At 42.8% G+C, this 15,775-nt stretch overlaps 1 protein-coding gene across 1 annotated transcript; it reads right to left on the bottom strand.

Moving 5' to 3' along the window:
- Positions 1–39: 39 nt before the first annotated feature.
- On the bottom strand, positions 40–14,492 carry ALKAL2 (ALK and LTK ligand 2). Its single transcript, XM_076332863.1, has 6 exons — positions 14,421–14,492; positions 13,017–13,348; positions 10,468–10,521; positions 10,273–10,353; positions 7,820–7,886; positions 40–108 (listed from the first exon to the last, which is right to left on the bottom strand). Exons 2-5 carry the CDS (start codon positions 13,273–13,275, stop codon positions 7,822–7,824), a joined length of 459 nt encoding a protein of 152 aa, XP_076188978.1. The 5' UTR covers positions 13,276–13,348; positions 14,421–14,492; the 3' UTR covers positions 40–108; positions 7,820–7,821.
- Positions 14,493–15,775: the final 1,283 nt, after the last annotated feature.

The raw sequence follows: 15,775 nt of genomic DNA, 5'->3' as shown, positions 1-15,775 counted from the left end.
TCTCTTGTTCACAATGGAATATGTTATAAAGGTAGTAAGTTCTATTTCCCTGTTGGTTTCCAAGGCACTTCTCTTGGTTCTTGGTGTTTCTTTTCATGGTAATAACATCTGGTGGATTAAAAGAAAGGAGAAAATTGCATTTCATCACTTCTGTGCTTGCATACATGTGTTTAAGAATGTATTTATCATATTGAAAATAGTAAATAAAACTGGAGAATTCAGTAATAACTTTGGAAAAATCCAGTAGTGCATTTCTGACTTAGCTCAGTTTAGTTTGTATCAGCCTGACTGCTAAATTACTGTCTTGTTTGTTAATCAAGGCTGAAATTTCGGAAATTTTCCCTTTTTGTGGTGGTTCATTTTAGGTAGACAGATTTGGAAAATACAGTTCTACCTGTTCAAAATGTGCTCATAGGTACGTTTAGCCTGTTCCTATGAGCGCAGCTGTGAAGTCAAAAAGTGCATAAACCTCAAGGATAGTATCAACAGAAATTTGCGATCTGTTAATAGTAGGTAGCTTCATTGGGCCGTCAGTGAAGAAGCTTGGACTCAGATAAACAAGAAGCAAGCAGAAGTAACTTTCAGAGATTTGGTCACATAAATACAGCCCCTGGGACCTGCAAACACTGAGGCAACACAAACTGAGTAGGAGCTGCAGTGGTTCAGTTTGCTGCCCGTTCTATTAACTCTTCCCAGAGTAGTTTCTTGGAATGAAATCAAAACCATTTCTGTGACACAGGTATCAAAATCACTGATACAAAATTACAGGTTTCCACATTGCTTATGTACATATCTAGAAATCCATCCTCTCTCCAGTAACTTCTGAGTTTGTTTTCTGCAACCACATTTGCTAGACCAGTGACCATTGAACGCTGCAAGTGTGTTTCTAAGACAACCTGTTAATGCCCTTATTTTGAAGTAAAAAATGCACGGTGTCTTACTAGTCAACAGGAACTGCACGTGTGAAAGGCACTGCTCTTACATGCGAGCAGATTCACCTGAAGCTTGTGTGTCTCATGGACACCAGAAGTCCACGTGGGAGATAGAAAACAGTGGGTTCTCCGATACTAGAGTTCTGCTGATGTCATTTATCACAGTTAAAACTTTCATATTGTCTGTCTGAACATATGTTTCTGTCTGTCCCATGGTCAGAGTGAATTCTCTGGTATTTTGAGTTCCTCTACATTTTCTACTGCTGAAGTATAATTTGTAATAGAATCATTTGAATGCAAAGTCAGTCAGACTTGACATAATCCATTGGAAATCAAGCTATTGGTGCATACAGAAATATTTGTTAGTAGTATTTAAACATACTTAGTTTTGCAATTTTTTAAAGCTATTAGGAAATGTAATGAAGTTACAGAAAAGCTTAATGCAATTTAGTTTTTTTCTGGCTTTGCAGATAGGACAAATACTTTTTTTTTTTTTTAAAAATGTCCTTCCTTAGAGGGGAAACTGATATAAATTTTCCTTTTCTTGCATTTTTCTTGCTTATTTTCCATATGTATGCCCCTAATGTACCCTATTTAAGCTGTGATGTTTAAAAACAAATTAACATGCTTTTGGTCTGATCAGTGTGTGGTACAACTGACAAGTTAAACTGAGAATTTAATAAATAGTTTTTTCATTACTAATACTAATGGGAATATGCAGCTCACTGAGGGCGAAAAACTGGAAGCGGATAGGCTGCTCGTTTGTCATCTCATCTACACCTGGTTTTGTACGGATACCTGATCAAAACCTGTGGGTCTTGGATTCGCAGTGCTCAGCTAAACTGCAGTTTTCTAAATCTCTGGCTTTTTCAGAAGCCCTTGAAAAGGCCCCAGATTTTTAGTGTTGATCAATCTGCTGTTGTACTACTTTTTTTTTTATTTCACATAGTCTATGTTATATGCAGCAGTCTAGGAAAATTAGATTGGAGTTTAGCTGAAGGATGGCAGGTAGTACTCTCAGTGGAGATCCTGCATACTATTTGACTGCAGTCTCTGTTGAGAACACAAGTAGCCATACAACTCCCTTCTCCTCTTTCATTCGATTCTTGGTTTTCCTTAGCTAATGCAAAGAAAAAAAAAGAAACAACAAACCAAAACACAATCCCAACCAGCAATATTAGCTGAAACCAACTGAACCATACACTTGTTCCATTTTTAAAAAGCACAAATGAAAGATATTCTAAAGGCATTTTACAGTTCTCCAAATTTGGTTCTAGTCATTATCTGTGCCTGATGGTAGAGAGAAACTCTGTAAGAAAAAGCTAATCTATATAAAAGAAGAATTTAGTAGTTTAAATATCAATATAAACTAAAATACTGTGCCAGTAGGATTTTGTAGCAGAACGTCCATGTGCCAACATCAAAAATGCTTTCCCCAAGTGTGAATGCCCAGGTGTAAGTCTGCTCTAATGTGAGCATCAGATCAGAGATCCGTGCATTGAAGATGATAAAGCTCTTAATATTACATCTGGTGCTAGCCACAGAGATCCCCTCGTAAGGAAAACTCAGAATTGCCTCTTAATAAAGTTGGACTATGCCACACTAGTAACCATGTCCGCTGGCCGGCCATTTAATTCAAAGCAATAGTTCGTTACCTCGGGAACTACTTCCTGTCACCCAGCAGAGGTGATAGAACACGTCATGGGACGTTGTATATGATGGATCAAGCAATACTTTCTAGAAAAAAAAGGGTCTTCCTTCACTGAATAATATGCAAAACCCACCTCTTAATTCCACCTTCACTTCTATGAAATGAAAGTGTCCGACGTTTCTTGAGTGCACTCGATGTTAGTCTCAATAAGAAACTATGTGAGAAAGCAAGCAATCTAGGGCTGCCGTTTCCATTGTTAGAAAACACTTGAAACAAAAGTTAAAGCCCAAGTATTATTCTGGTTTAAGAATAATTAGAAAAAGTGGATATATAATACAGTGTACGCGAATGGGATATTTATGGTAGTATTTCAGTTTTCTCTTTATGTATTTAAAGTTTCCAAGTTTATTTTGTATTTTCAGCTTTTTTAACATATATTATTAGTATGGTCGATATGTCTTGAGGAGTTGACACAGGTTTTTCTGAGTTCCAAAGGAAATTTCAGTTATCAGTGTACTTTAGCTTATTAGGAATTTTACAAAGAACCTTTGACCTTCATATGTATATATTTTTATTCTTGCCCTATCATGTACATTAAGCAAGAAATACTGTTTCTGTTGCTTTTCCTTTAAATATTGTTAATGATAGCTGCCTCTCTAGGAAACAAGCAACTGGTAGATTTTTTTCATACACTTTTTACAGTATATAAAGCTCGTTTTCTCTGCTCAGCCTGAGATTCCTACTGCTTGCACTAGTCTTGTATTTATTAGTGCAAAATCGTTTGTGTCACTAGTTTTATTTTGTTCATTTGAAATAACTGTGGAAACTTTAAAAAGTTAAAAATACATAAATACTTGTCAGTATAGTAATAAGAAGAAATCTTCAAAATGGAAGTATGTGATCATACGTGATATTGCAGTCCTTATTCCTTAAACCACTCCTTACGGTACAAGGAGGTTCTAAGCATATATTATGAGATCAGGTGTTGGTCTCTAGCAAACACTTCAAGAACAGGAAATGGAAAAGGGAGGGCACCACAGTAGCACCTGCAGTTTTCAAACAAAAGCAGTAAAATCTGTATGACTGTAGCCAAAGTGATTGTGACAAATGCTGTCAAAGAGGCCAGCGTTTCTTTTTCAGATTCATCACCATCTGCCACAGGAAATCCACAAGATCTGAGTTGGGAACTTCAGGTGAGGACTTCAGGAATCTTGTTCCTGAGATCTCTTACCTGCCGCAGATATGGACAACATAATTGTTGTCAGATGCATCTGCATGGGGTGGAGCAAAGCAAGCACGGGAACTGAGGAAACTGGGAGAAAAATGAGGCTGAGGGACAGAACAAAAAAGAGTATCAAGGACAGGACTCTAGCATAGCTGTGTCGAACATGAGAAGGAGAAGGTGTTACAGAATAAAACTAGTCAGAGATGGTGCTGGTGGCAACAGGGAACACAGCCTGGGTTGCTGATTGGGAAAAAAAAAAAAAAAAAAAGACTACTGAGAGATGTGGTAATACAAATATGCTGCTCTGGCTTCACTCACGCAATCTCAACAAGTAAAAGGGCTGTCACTGGGCCCCTGCACTGCCTGTATCTGTGTGACAGGCAAAATGTGAACATACACTCTAAAAAAGCAAAGATGGAGCCCAGTTACCTATGTGTAGGATAAATGAGAAAAAGTGAAGGCTCCATAAGACACGTTGTATTACACCCCCCCCCCCCCCTTAGGTACGTACTATGATAGTAATAGATGCCTAATTCCTGTTTTTGCATATTATTTTCTTGTTTGATCTTAGCACTGAGTTTCAACGTCTTGTGTGCTTTAAAGCTATGATAGTCCAAAATGCATTTTAAGTACAAATAAAAAACAAGTCTGTCCTTTTTTTTTCCTTTTTCTTCCCCCCCAAATTGATCTCTAAACATGGACACATGTCCATGGATCTGAAAAATGCACCAAAACTACTAGTTTGGATTCCAGAGTATCAAAAAGCCATAATTTGTCTATAGCCCAGCCCACTCCTAAGCCTCCAATGAAACGAAATTCAGCTACTGAGCAAAACAGGAAATCTAATTTGTTGGGGGGGAAAAAAAGTAGGTGTGGATAATTAAGAATGTGTTATTTTACTAGTTTATAATACAGGAGTTTAAAAAGATTTTTTTAAATGTATTTGTCATTACAATTAATATAAATGGTCAAATTCTACTTGTGAATTTAGACCTTTGTGGAGTAGTATCATGTAAGAAAATTTTGTTATCTAATATTCAGGAGTTAGTCTGAGCTTTAGAACTGATACTAACTAGTAGCCTTATGGCAGACACCAGAAGTGTTTACCGATTGCCAGACTATAAATAAACTCTTTGTACACTAGAGAGCCACCTTAAGTAAGAAATGGCTTTGAATTCTTGTCTTGCTATGTTCAAAACTTTGTAACTTCTTGAAAACACCTTGGACTAATGATAACTATACTTTGTGGAGAAAAAGGATGGTTTGATAAGTGGAAAAATACAAAAAGAACCCATTTTTCTACAGCTCAGTCCATGAAATGATGAAAACAAATAAAGCCTGCATGAAATGATGAAAACAAATAAAGCCTGCATTATACTTTTCTGTGAGAGGGGATGTCTTACCCACACAAATTGAAATGATGCAGTGGAAACGCTTTGAGGAGGAAGGATGCTTAATTTTATGGAGACACCTGTGGATCTCAAGGCATACGTGGTATGTTCCTTTCTACTAACAGAGGTTGCTTAAGAGTGCTGATACTATTCATGACTTGTGTCTGTGTGGAGTATAACAGAAGTGGAGGCTTGTTACTCACGTTGAAACATGCCTGCTAGTTGAGCAAAGGAGTTGTTTGGCAAAATGAGATGGACTTTTAAATAGACTCCCAGCTTGAGATGTGAACTACTTCAGTTACTTTAGTTCCTTCATATTATGAGTTTGTGTTTACATGATAGGATGTAAAGATACAGATAAAACTTTCTAAGGAAAGGGAGAAAAGAATTCCCTACTCTGATGTATCTGCTTATTAGTATTGGTAATAACTTTAGTCACCTATCTTTCGCAGGTGAATATCATTATATAATAGCTAATTTGTTCCTTGCTTTCTGGATTTTACAATTGAAAGGTTGAATCCCTGGCATTTCTCCTAGTTAGATGAAAGGATTTACCTATTTGCTAACTTTTATTTGTCCTAATACTATATGCAATTGTTTCCACAATTCCATCCCTGAACACACAATGTATGAATAAGAGACTCCTCTCTATGGCTGCATGTTTCAAATTAAGACAACAAGTAATGTAACAGTTACTGGGCATTAGAAACATTCTGCATTGAAGCTGAGCTAGTTTAGGTTTATTTTAGGAAGTCAGGCAGAAAATACTTGAAGAAATGTTGAGGAGTTTAGCGTAAAGTCAGGATGCTGAATTACGTCTAATGATTTAATATATTACCTCTGTCCTTGCCACTAGAAAAGTCCTTTCTAATGTCTAGCTGGAATCCTCTCTTGTTGCAAAGCTGGACAAATTATGTCTTATTTATCCACACTGGATAGAGAGAATGGCTTGTAGCCACTTTTCATGAAATTGAATAGCTCCATCATGTTTTCCTGCAGTCGTCTTTTCTTTAGATTAAATAATCCCAATCCCTTTTAGCTGTTCTTGTAAATTGAGTTTTCTAGGTCTTTGGTCATCCATGTTGCTCTTCTTTGGACTCTTACAAGAAGCACCCATATGTCTTCGTGTTGTCCTTAATTAAATACAGTATTCCAGCAACAGTGATTATTTCAGGTATTTTATAAACAATGATTCTATTTATAAATTCCAGTATGTTGTCTGTCTTTTTATCAAGTGTGACATGGTTGACATGCTTAGTTTGTGATCCACTACAACCCCTACATATTCTACAGAACTATCTGTCTAGCTATTCACAACTTGCCATGTATTTCTGCAGTTGATTACTCCTGCATGACTTCATAATTCTGCTCTTTCCTTTAAATGTTATCCTGTTTTTAGACTATTCAGCTAATTTTCCAAGGTTATTTTCTTTTTCAAGATTGTACTCCATCATGGTTGCTTCTCCTACACTACTGTCATCCATAAATATAGTTTTCTATCACCCAAGTTATTAATGAAAATATTGAACAATACCATACCCATAATGAAGCTGTGTGACTCTGCTCAATACATTTTTCCAGTTTTACAGTGAAGCACTAATAACTTATTTGTATTTTTTTTCCAGCCATTTTTACATTTATCTTGATCACATTTCCCTAGCTTGCTTGTGAGATTGCCGTGCAAAACAGTGTCAGTGCTTTAAAAAAAATGAACTAAGATGCTTAACATTTACTCCTTTTTCTCACTGACTCTCTCCACAAGACGTGTGTTTTGTCACAGAGTTAAAATAACTTTGTTTGACAGCATTTGTTACTGACAAATCTATACAGGTGATTATTTATCCCTTTGTCAGAGCTCACACTTTTGTCTCGGGTAAAGGTTGAGGACAGAATGTAAATTAGGCCTTTTGTATTCTTATGTGTCAGTTTTCTAGAAATACAGATCTTTGGAAGTACTTTTTTGTTTGGTTGTTTTTTGTTTTTGTTTTGGTGCATGGTGAAATTCCCAAAGTAGTTGTAGGAACTAGAGGTACATCTAGGCAAAAAGGGAGGGAATAAACCCATAGACACGAGAGGTGAACACAGTGAAAATCCCAAGAAATCTGAGTAGCTTAGTTTATCAATGCTACTGATAATACATTTTAATTGAATTACTATAAAAGCACCTGCAACCTATCTGCATTTATAAAGCTTTCATGTGTATAGCTATGTATATATTAACTCATACTAAAATGTACACCATAGATCTACAGCTGCACGCATAAAAGGGCTGCCGCTGCCAATACAGGCAATTGTATGCTGAGTCAACTCTTGAAAAATAAGCTACAGCTGTTGTGTTTTGTTCTATAACAACAAATTCACTATCTGCTAACTGTATGCTGCTATGAATAATTCACAGCTGATGCACATGGACTTTTATATAATGACTTCCAGTAGGGGGTACCCTTTATTTATTGCCAATATTTGCCAGATTAAGCCAGTTACTTCAAGTACTCTGAAAGGGGAATACCTTAGCCAAAGGACAATTCTTATTACACTCCCGTGAATTTTCATGTATGAAACACAAAATCCACTGCTTTGCTGTGCAGTAGAATGTCATTACTGCTATGAAAAAGCTTACCTCTATCCTTCCATGCACATTGGGCTTACTGCCAACCGAGTAAGAAGCCGGGCACATCTTTTATAGTCTGTCATGAAAAAAGAGCATAAACAGATTACTAAATTAACCAATTTTGCCTTTAAAAATCAAAATTGGTAACGGTGTGCAAATTATTGTCATAATGAAGTTCAACGAACACTTTAGTTTGCAACAGTATAGAAATCGGCTCCCTAGACTTCGAAATGGAGCATGTAAGAACTGTGTAACTGAAAGCCATGTCTAATGGGACATGTAACTATGCAACTGACTTCTGCATACGTACGGTCTATAAACAAATAGCACGAATGTGCTTGGAGGCTCTCCAAGTGTATGCATGTATGAAAATTTATACATCTGTGTCTGTGCTTAAATGTGGGATCTAAACATGTGGCTGTAGTATTTCCATACTAGAGGAAGAATTAGTAGTGCTCATCCATCTTTGAAATCCAGCCCTCAGTGAGCAAGTCTATCAACTTAATATTAAGTAATGCAACTCTCCAATAAATTTTCTTCCTGGAAAAACTGTTAAATTAGACAAATAACATCTAGTCATAGGACTGTTAAGTCCAGCCCGAGTAGGTGACCGCATCATACAAATACATTCATAACTCTTATCAAGTTTCATCTTAGAACTAGTAAAATTGTTTTTTCCACAGTAGTCCTATGGTTAGTAGTTCTTATTTTAGGTACCTTCTGCTTTTTGATGCATTCATAATAAGGGGCAGAACCAATGCAAAACTAAAAAATTAATCAAGACTTTTTTTTCTTTAACATGGCAAACTGAAAACAAATTTTGTGAAAGTTGGTTATGGACAGACAGCAGAGTAAACTACTTTTTAGGTGCCAATGCTACTATGCTGTACAAAGTACTAGAAGGTATGCCAAGAAAATGCTTTTGTACTGGCTACCACTGTGTTGCAGCATCACAGATGCTTTTAATTTCATCATTGTTTGGCCTTTGAATTTCTATATAGAATTAACAGTATTACCTGAAATCAGGATATTATCAAAAAGTAACATCATACTGTGCATGAAGAATTAAAGGAGGTTGTTTACCTCATTTTCCTAGAAGAAAGTTCCTTTAAGGAGACACTAGTCAGTCCAGTCCGGTGACCGATGTTGATTTTCAATAGGCATTTTTTCATTAATGAGTAACTACATTCAGTGTTTCCTAGAGATGCAATGTTAACAATCCCTAACTCACAGCATAGATATGCTATAATTGCCATTCATATAAATTATCCAGATATTATATTGGTGGGTATGTCACCTGTCAGGAGGAAAAGGCTAATTCAGACGTTAAGACCAACTACTTTTTAGCCTCACAGCTTGGAGTACTCATTAGTGCTGAGTCAAATGATGTTTGTGTTGTGATCCTTATGAAAAAGGTAATATGACCATTTGCTTGTTCAAAACAGACTAGTTATGAACAACTTCCACCTCCATCCATGTAAACAGAATGTGACATAGTTAGCCATTATCTATAAATCCTTATCTTTCCAAGGTATTCCTAATCTGAAGCCTTACAAATAGGGAAAAAGTCTGCAATTCTTACCAAATATGCCTTTAAAATATATTGGGCTGAAATATTTATTAATACGTGAAACTTGGAATCTGTAACCCTTGTTTCTATTCCCAGCTCTGCTACTGACCCAACTGGTTGACCTCAGACAAGTAAAATAAAGTGTGCTTTCATTCTGAAAAGGCTGTACTAAAATAGCATCTGCTTACTCAACAGGTCCACCTCAGTATGAATCTGGAGTCACATCTACTGACTGATAAATGTCAATGTTTGATTTTTATTTTTTTTTAATTCTCTGTGCTGCCAACACTGAGATAGCATAAGCTGAGTTTGCTTATGTGTGTCCATCAGCACTTTTTTTTTTTTTTTTTTTTACTAAGCCAAAAGTTGTATTTTGTAATTCACTGAAGACAAGGGTTGCAAAGATTCACTGTCAACATCACTGGTAGGTGGGTAGCTGACCAGTCAAAATATAAAATGTCTATAAAATATGTTCTGCATAAATAATTAATGAAAAGGAAATAGCCCCACCTGGATTTCTGATCCTATCTTGAATTTGCAGCACTAGAAATTAAATCTAAGAGGTTTGAGAGGTTTTCATGTGTTCCTATGAAATGCAAACACCTTTGGTTTGGAACCGAAGAGGCACATACATCAGTACCTAAGGAAACAGTGTTTACAGCCATTCTACACAGTGTATTTGCAGTGAAAAAGTTGTGTTTCCATTTTCCTCACTGTAATGCTGATGCTGTTCTAGTAACGCTGTAAAGCGTACTTAGTACGTTTTAGAGCACTCCAAATTCTTCATTGCAAGGGATGTATTCTAACATTGTATCACTACTGGTACCTCATAGAGCTATTCAATTTTAGAGTTTTCTGTTGTTTTATGAAAGTCTCTGCTTTTGGCACTTACATGCTGGGATGGTGCAGTCCCTTGTATTGTGATAAAGCCGATGAAAGTGTTTACTACATTTGGGGCTAAAGTAGAGTGGACCTGAAATATAAAGAAAAAATAAGAAGTTACGAATCAGCACAGCTCACAGGAAGAAGAGTGCAGCTTATGGTATGTATGTGAAATGATGGATACCAATGCAAAATTAAAACATACCTGTTAAATGCTTTAAGAACTTGTCTTTCATCCTCAGATCTCTGGGAACTATTTCTGTTGGACAGAAAAAAAGAACAGTCACTCTGCTGCACTGGAACTATGCTTGCCAAGCATAGGATGGGGAAAGGCAATAAACTCTGTCCAGCAAACATCACCACTATGTCTTGACAGAGGCACAGAGGTCAAAAGTCCTTTGCATACAGTAGGCCAAATTGGAAGCATTTATTTTACATGAGAAGCCACTGTAAAATGCACTGTGAAACACTTTGATGATGAAACAAGTAATGTCTGTTAGGTGTGCAGTCATTAACGATGATGACAGTTAACTAAGAGTCAGATTTTAGCTCTCGATGAATTGCATTATCAAGTTTAACTAGATTTAAATTCTTCCAGAAATTTTAGTTCATGGTTGCTCAGAAATGGCATATTCCGCTAGTGATAAAGACCCAAAGATATATTCAAGTTTGGTTTAGTGTCGTCTTCTCTTATGCAAATGTATCCACTCTTTTGTCACAGGTATGTTTGTACAAGCACTGTCCTGCTGTAATCATGAAACTGGATTGATCTGCTTACAGGAATCTTTTTTTTCCCCCCTCTAGCAGTAAATAAAATTCACAGGAAATGATCCCCAGCAAATTGCTCTCTTCTGGCTCCCTACATTTGTGGTTTACCGCCTTGCGTTTTGTGTTCAGCAGATGGCAAAATGAAACTGGTTTACTGAAATCCATTTTAGCCCTAACCCTTGCTTGTGTCTTCCTGATATACAGCTGTCTTTGATTGCTTTCCGTTACGAACTCTATGCTGATAGCTTAGTGCTGATTGTGTATGATACACTACATGGTGCTTTATTTATTTGACCATAAATGCCGGCACAGCCTTTTTCATTCCCCTGGTACCTCTTATCAGATATAAAGCAGAGAGCATTTCCATCCAGCTCTGATTCACTTGTGAGGTTAGACAGTTCTCGAAAGTCATTCTTCATTTACTTCTAACTTTAGTCAGTATAAGTAAAATTGACCTTATCATATTTGACCTAATTATGTCATGAAGAGCATTAAAAACACACATGCTTCACTCAGAAATTTCCCGTGGGACAGGCTCACTGGGAAAGTGATGCCAAAACTGAAATGAAAGACTCTAAGCAGTAGTTCCTTCTCAGAGTTGCTGGGAATAACTCCATTATAATAACAGAATGAAAAATCCTGCTTGGGAGTCAATGACACCACTACCAACTGCTCTGAAGTAGGTTTGTTATTTACATAAATAACTGTTCAGCACAAACCAGACGTTTTGCACCGATATGCTGATGTAGGGTGGCCAAAAACTATGCCCGTGTTCCACGTTGAGATTTAGAGTTGTGCAGATCAGGGTTCCCTGCTTAGTCTGGCCTCTTTAACTTTTCAACATTTATAAAACAAAATATTCTCACTATGCTGATCTTAAGTGGAACAAAATTGTCTTCCTTTGTATATTCATTAATCATCCAGATGGAGAAGTAACATTTTAATGACAACCACCAACAAATGCAAATCATGAGGATATTTCAATATGAATGAGAATGAAGAAAAGGTACAATGAAGCTTTATGAGATCAATAAAGGCAAAATAAATAGCATACTAGCAAAATGAAAGCCAGTTTGGAAAAAGGTGAGTAGACATCTGCTGAAAAATATTCAGAAGGTCACTTTCAGTAGGAGGAGTAGATGAGCAGCAGTAACGCTGTAGGGGTTTGAGAGTGACAGTGAACAGTAAATTAGACATGGCAGCAGGAGAAGCCAAATCAACTTTCAACTGGATGCACAGAAGCACATCACGAAACTGAGCGGTAACTATCCATCACTGTGTGGCTTGGTATGCCTGCTTCCGGACTGCTCTATACAACCCTGAATGTCTTACAAACGAACCTGGGCTTTCACTGGAGGTTAGAGAAGAGGCATTCAGAGGAGTAGAAGGATGACTGCAGGGGTGTCCCAAAGTAGTCATAGCTTGTACAGTGACAGAGGAGTACTCTGTTTCAGTTCCCTAGTATTTCAAAGGTGATACCTCCGGAGTACAAAGGGGACTAACAAGCAGGGTGAAAAGTTTAATGAAGCTGAGCTGCAAGAAAGACTTCTAGATGTGAGGTCTAAAAGGACGTACTACAGTCCTGCAGGGGAATTCTTGCTAGGGTCACTTCCAAGGAACACTTAAACCAAGTGCATTTTAGAAAGTGGTGAACTTCCAGGAAAAAGAGCATATTCATCCCTTATTTCTTTGATCTCAGCCCATTTCAGTCTTTTCTCTTATTAATAGGTTTTGTTCAAAGCCAACACACAGGAAGTCGGACTTTCAGTCAGGTACATTATCCAGAGAGCAAGAGACTCTGAGATGTGAATGGAGTTTTTCTATTCCAAATTTGCCATCTGTGTCAGTTTCTGATACCAAAAGGAATCTGCAGGTATTCTGAGCGGTGAATTCTTGATATAAAATTAGTAACCTGATGTGATGTCTGATTCACCAAGGCACTCTATAGAAAAAAAAAGATCTCCTAAGCCATGAACTATAACTTACCAACTCTCTGCTCGTCCTGGTATCCTCCATAGTCGGCCACTTCCCTTCGATCTAAGTTATAGTCGTGCTTGGAGAAGTACTGCACTCCACCGTCCTTCTCCAGGTGGTACCTTTTCAGTTCCTGAATGATCTCCATGATCAGATTTAAGAGACTTTGCCTGTCCTTCAAATCTGCGGAGTCAGTTTTCTCTTTGCAATATCCTGCCGAGAGCATTAAGAGCACCAGCCCCAGCAGCCCAGGAGACCTCAGTCCACTCATTGCAGTCTGACCTGAAGGGTGCAGGAGCAGATGAAAAGGAAGGGTCCGCTGCAGCGGGAGGCCTCCTGTTTCACTGGAAGAGAAAAACGGGGGTGGGTCGGAGGTGGGGAGACTCACGGGGATGAAATTGGAAACATGACAGGCGGAAAGCGCGGAGACCGCTTCGCAGGTTATACAACGCGGGAGCCCAGCCCGCGCCGGCAGCCCCGCGCCGGGCTGCGGGGGGCTGGCAGCGCCGGGGGCTCGCCGCCGGGGGAGCGCCGCTGCACCCCGCGGCTGGCAGCGCCCCGCTCAGCCGCAGCGACCGCCCCGCCTCACCGCCCCGCGGGGACTGCTGCCCCAGCGCCCCGGGCAGCGCCCACCCGACCGGCAGCCTGCGCCTACGGGGGCCCCGCGGGAGAGCGGGCTGCGCAGCCGCGGAGCGGGGCGAAGCGAGAGGTGCTGCGGCGGGACCCCCCTCGCTCTGCGCCCTGGCGGACCGGATCCCCCGTCGCGACGGGCCAGCGGCGCGTACCGCCCCGCCCGCGGCCGCGGAGCGGTGCGCAGGAGCGCGGGCGAGGGGCGCCAACTTTCCCCGAAGTTTTTTGCCGGGGAGCCGCGGCGGCTGCGCAACGAGCGGGCTCACCCACCCTGGCTGCGGGGTTCCGCGCTGGGGCTGCGGGCAGGGGCGCCGGGACGGGCGGTGCGCGGCGGGGGGGCAGCCGTCCGGGGACAGGGAACGGCAACGCAAGCCTTCCCTTTCTCTGTCCTTTTTCCCTCCCAGCTCGGGGAAGGGGCGCGCGCGGCCACGGCTACCTCCGCAGGGAGTAGCGGGGAGCGGCAGCCAGCCGTGGCGGGGGACGCCGCCTCATCCCCGGAGCCGCTCGCCTTCGGACGGCCGATTGTCCCCTCCGCTGGGTGCCGGGGTCGGCCGGCCGACGCAGACGGCTGCCCCGCGCTCCGTGTGGCCGCTCTCCCCTGCCAACTTCGGCGGGCGTCCGGCGCCCGGCGCCCGCCTCCCGCCCGCGGGCTGTCACCGGCGGGGCCCCGCAGTGCCGCCGGCCCCGCCGCACGCAGCGCTCCGGCTCAGCGGGGCGGGAGGGGTGGGGGCGTGGGGAGGGAGACGGCGAGGAAGGAAGGTTGCTGGCCCTTCCCGGCCGCTTTACCTGTCTCGCCGTTCCAGAAGCCGCGGTGTCTTCCCCCCGGGAGCCGCTCCCCGGCTCTCCCCGGACGGCAGCAGCCCGTGAGCGGCGGGGAGTCCAAGTTTTCCGCGGCTGGCCCGCCCGCCCCCCTCCCGTCCCTGCGCTCCCGCCGTATCCACAAACTACTCCATCGCCGCCAGCCCCAGCGCAGCCGCTTATATAGGCTATAGGATGGACATGAGACGGCAGATAGTATCGACTTGGAAGTGGGTGGAAAACAATAAAAGTCCACTTGGCAACCTCGGGAGCGTCGCTGCTTGCACAAGCCCCCCCCTTCCCGCCCTCCCTTCCCTCCCGCCCCGGTCCCCCCCGTCCCTCCCCCTCGCTCGGCTCTCCCGGGCAGGGCTCAGTCACTCCTTCGCCACTCTCCGACGTAAGGAGACGGTCCCAAGTGTGTGTGTGTGGAGTGGGAGGGGGCGGCGGCGGGAAGATGGGGACGGGGACGGGGGGGGGGGGGGGGCGCGCCTCGCCCGAGCCTTTAATTAGAAACGCGCTGAGGAGCCTCTGAAATATTCATGGCCTTGGCGCGGCTCCCCGTCAGGCGGGTCCCCGGCCCCGCGGCCGCAGCCGCCGCGCTCCCCGCCGTCCCCCGCGGGGGGCCGCGTAGCGGGGGCGGGCGGGGAAGCCGCCTGTTTACCGGGAACTCCGGGCCTGGCTGCGGCGGGGAAGGGGAGGTCTTGGGGCGGGGGTGAGCTGCCGGGGAAGAGGAAGGCTATTTTCTGCTCCCGCCGACCGGGAAGCTCGCGGAGAGGTGGCTGGAGCGGGGTCTGGGTGGAAGAGGCGGGCGTGTCGCCTTTCTCGCCGATTCTTGGCAAGGGCAGTCCCGGGTGGCGAGGCGGCTTCCTGGGCTCTCGGCGCGGCGGTGCCTGGAATCGCTCCCAGCGGGGCCGGGTGGGGTGAGGAGGAGGAGGAGGCCGAGGGCAGTGCCACCGGCAGGAGAGCCCTGCCGGCTCCCTCAGAAGAGGGTGGCAGCCCGAGCGAAGGGAAGGTGGTGGCGGCGTGGGGGAGCCGGCGGTGGAGGGCGAGGGGGGCGACAGCCTCCTGGCAGCCTTGGGCTTCCCTGTAAAAGCGAGACCCCTCTTGCGAGAGCCACCTCCCCAAAACAAACGAACTCAGCCCAAACCCTCCGCTGCTCTCCCCGCGGAGCCCCTCGGAACGTGTGGAGCGGAGGGGGGTGAAACACGATCCCGCTGAACTTTTCTGTTTACTTTGATTGTGTGGATAAACCTCTCCCTTGGCAGCTGAAACGGGCAAATACGGAGCTGGATCGCGTGGCGGGCCTACTTCCCAAACCCCGAGAGGCGGCGAGGTGGGAGCGG

The sequence above is a fragment of the Aptenodytes patagonicus genome, chromosome 3 (genome assembly GCF_965638725.1).
Source record: "Aptenodytes patagonicus chromosome 3, bAptPat1.pri.cur, whole genome shotgun sequence".
Lineage (NCBI taxonomy): Eukaryota > Metazoa > Chordata > Aves > Sphenisciformes > Spheniscidae > Aptenodytes > Aptenodytes patagonicus.
This window is presented reverse-complemented; position numbering and strand designations above follow the sequence as displayed.

What these genes read in the sequence shown, in the direction of transcription:
- ALKAL2 (XM_076332863.1), bottom strand. Translation starts at nt 13,275, where the DNA reads ATGAGTGGACTGAGGTCTCCTGGGCTGCTGGGGCTGGTGCTCTTAATG. An exon ending in CCAGGACGAGCAGAGAGTTG is followed by an intron (nt 10,522 to 13,016) that starts GTAAGTTATAGT and finishes TCTGTCCAACAG; the next exon opens with AAATAGTTCCCAGAGATCTG. An exon ending in GGACTGCACCATCCCAGCAT is followed by an intron (nt 7,887 to 10,272) that starts GTAAGTGCCAAA and finishes TTTTCATGACAG; the next exon opens with ACTATAAAAGATGTGCCCGG.